At 63.0% G+C, this 3,402-nt stretch overlaps 1 protein-coding gene across 1 annotated transcript in view; it reads left to right on the top strand.

Moving 5' to 3' along the window:
- Window positions 1-220, top strand: part of LOC112958975 (neuronal acetylcholine receptor subunit alpha-10-like) — a gene marked incomplete at its 5' end in the record, with an annotated part of 1,265 nt that extends 1,045 nt beyond the window's left edge. Inside the window, 1 exon segment of the mRNA XM_026052925.1 lies at window positions 1-220. This exon segment is cut by the window's left edge and continues 39 nt beyond it. Coding sequence (XP_025908710.1) covers window positions 1-220 — 220 coding nt within the window.
- Between the last annotated feature and the right edge of the window lie 3,182 nt (window positions 221-3,402).

Here is a 3,402-nt window from a genome sequence, read left to right on the forward strand (position 1 = left end):
GGGCGCCGCCGCGGAGATGGCCGGGCGCTGCGCGTGTCCCCACGGGAGCCTCGTGAGGAGCGTGGGCTACCTCGCCGGGTGCCTGCGCGAGCAGCGCGCCGCCCAGCGCCGCGCCGGCGACTGGAAGAGGGTGGCCAAGGTGATGGACCGCTTCTTCATGTGGGTCTTCTTCGGCATGGTCTTCCTCATGAGCGCGCTCGTGGTGGGCAAGGCCGTGTGAGGAGAGCCGGGTGCGGCCCGGCGGGGTCCCCGGGTGGTGAYGCGGAGCCCGTGGGGAGCAGGGCGAGCGGAATGGGGAATAAAGCCGGTGTGCGCCCCGCATTCCCGCGCCCCGTGTCACCTCCGAGCTTCCCGCGTCACCGTCCAGCAGGGCGATGCAGCGGCCGCGCGGTGGCCTCGGGAGGGCAGGGAGCGGGAACAAGGGAATGGGAACGGGAAGGGGGCAGAGGTGCAAGGGGCACCGGAATGGAGGGCACCGGAATGGAGGTGCCCATAGGGGCTGCCCGCTGAAGGGAGGGCGACGATCCAGGGTCAGCGGGAACTGCCTGGACCAAAGCTCCAGGAAGCAGGAACCTGCTCAATCCCTGGTCCCTGCTCATCCCATTGTCCCCGTTCATCCCCTCTGGTCCCTGCCCATCCCTCCTAGTCCCTGCTCATACGCCCTGGTCTCTACTCGTCCTCTGGTCCCTGCTCATCCTCCTTGGTCTCTGTTCACTGGGCCTTGCTCATGCCCCTTGGTCCCTGTTCATGCCCCTTGGTCCCTGCTCATGCCCCTTGGTCCCTGCTCATCCCGTTGTCCCTGCTCATCCTCCCTGGTCCCTGTTCATGCCCCTTGGTCCCTGCTCATGCCCCTTGGTCCCTGCTCATGCCCTCCAGTCTCTGCTCATGCCCCTTGGTCCCTGCTCATCCCGTTGTCCCTGCTCATCCTCCCTGGTCCCTGTTCATGCCCCTGGTCCTTGCTCATGCCTCCTGGTCTCCACTCATGCCCTCCAGTCCCTGCTCATCCCGTTGTCCCTGCTCATTCCCCTTGTTCCATCCTCATGCACCCTGGTCTCCACTCATGACCCTGGTCCCTGCTCGTCCCCCCTGGTCCCTGCTCATCCTTCCTGATCCCTGCTCATGCCCCTTGGTCCCTGCTCATCCCATTGTCCCTGCTCATCCCCCCTGGTCCCTGCTCATCCCCTTGTCCCTGCTCATGCCCCTTGGTCCCTGCTCATGCCCTCCAGTCTCTGCTCATGCCCCTTGGTCCCTGCTCATCCCGTTGTCCCTGCTCATCCTCCCTGGTCCCTGTTCATGCCCCTGGTCCCTGCTCATGCCTCCTGGTCTCCACTCATGCCCTCCAGTCCCTGCTCATCCCGTTGTCCCTGCTCATTCCCCTTGTTCCATCCTCATGCACCCTGGTCTCCACTCATGACCCTGGTCCCTGCTCGTCCCCCCTGGTCCCTGCTCATCCTTCCTGATCCCTGCTCATGCCCCTTGGTCCCTGCTCATGCCCTCCAGTCCCTGCTCGTCCCCCCTGGTCCCTGCTCATCCCCTTGTCCCTGCTCATCCCGTTGTCCCTGCTCATCCCCCCTGGTCCCTGCTCTTCCTTCCTGGTCCCTGTTCATCCCCTTTGGTCTCTACTCATCCTCTTGTCCCTGCTCTTCCTCCCTGGTCCCTGCTCATCCCATTGTCCCTGCTCTTCCTCCCTGGTCCCTGCTCATCCCCCTGGTCCCTGTTCATCCCCCTTGGTCTCTACTCATCCTCTTGTCCCTGCTCTTCCTCCCTGGTCCCTGCTCATCCCCCCTGGTCCCTGCTCATCCCATTTTCCCTGCTCATCCCCCCTGGTCCGTGCTCCTCCTTCCTGGTCCCTGTTCATCCCCTTTGGTCTCTACTCATCCTCTTGTCCCTGCTCTTCCTCCTTGGTCCCTGCTCATCCCATTGTCCCTGCTCTTCCTCCCTGGTCCCCGCTCATCCCCACAGTCCCCAGTGTGCTCTTGCCGCAGTGCTCACCACCGCGCTTGCCACCGCGTGCACGGCGCTGCCCCGGTGCCATGCGAGCACGCGGGCACCCTGCGCGCCAGGGACGCGCTGTGGGCAGCAGGACGCATCCCACAGCATTCCCAGAGCCATTCCCACACCCAGAGCGGGCAGAGACACCCGGGCACATCCCTGGGCACAAAGACTACCGGGAAGCAGGACCCGGATTGGCGGGAATGCCAGGGGGCTGGGAGGTGCAGGAGCCTCTGTTATGGACCAGCTGCACAGGGTTCCTCCATGGGCACAGCCTGGCATGGCCGGGGTCCTGGTTGCACCAGCCTACCAAACACAAGACATGGAACCAAAGGGACATTCCCAGGACTTCATTTGCTGCTGGGTGGAAGATGCTGGTGCCTGGAGSCTGCTGCACCCACCCAGGACTATGGGCAGCAAGGGCTGCCCACAGTCACCATCCCGTATGGATCTACATGGGCTGGGCAGCGTGGCTGGACACACGGACACATCCCCTCCAGTTAGTGCTCCCCGCCTGCCTCTATCAGCCAGTGCCCTCTGCACCTTGCAGGGGGTGGTGATGGTGATGGTGATGGTGATGGTGATGGTGATGGTGGAGATGGAGATGGTGATGGTGATGGTGATGGTGGAGATGGAGATGGTGATGGTGATGGTGATGGTGATGGTGATGGTGGAGATGGAGATGGAGATGGTGATGGTGATGGTGATGGTGACGGTGATGGTGGAGATGGAGATGGAGATGGTGGTGATGGCAGTGGGGATGATGGCAGTAGTCAAAGAATAGGATCAGTATAATTGGAAAAGATCTTCAAGATCAACAAGTACAACCATAACCCATCACCACCATGCTGCTAAACCATGTCCCTAAGTGCCCCATCTGCAGAATCCCAGGATGGTTGAGGTTGGAAGGGATCTCTAGGGATCATCCCGTCCAGCCCCTGCTCCAGCAGGGACACCCAGAGCACGGGGCACCCGCTCCATCCCGGCGCGGTGGGAAGGTCTCCAGAGCAGGAGCCTCCGCAGCCTCCCTGGGCAGCCTCAACCAGGGCTCGGGCACCCTCCCACCAAACAAGTTCTTCCCCACGGCCACATGGAGCTGCCCGGCCTCCAACCTGCACCCACTGCCCCTTGGCCTGCCMCTGGCCACCACCGAGAACCTTGAGAATTGAACCCTGCATTCAAGATGTGGCCTCACTGGTGCCGAGGACAGACGGACAATCCCTTCCCTGGTCCTGCTGCCTACGCTGTCCCTGACACCAGCCCTTGGCTTTCTTGGCCACCTGGGCTCCCTGTGGGCTCATGTTCTCGACCAGCCCCCCGGGGGTCTTCTCTGCCACGCAGCTCTCCAGCCTCTCTGCCCCAAGGATGGGGTGGTTGTGACCGATGAGCAGGACCAAGCACTTGGTGGCA

The sequence above is a fragment of the Nothoprocta perdicaria genome, unplaced genomic scaffold (assembly GCF_003342845.1).
Source record: "Nothoprocta perdicaria isolate Ctin4 unplaced genomic scaffold, notPer1 scaffold_932, whole genome shotgun sequence".
Classification (NCBI taxonomy): Eukaryota; Metazoa; Chordata; class Aves; order Tinamiformes; family Tinamidae; genus Nothoprocta; species Nothoprocta perdicaria.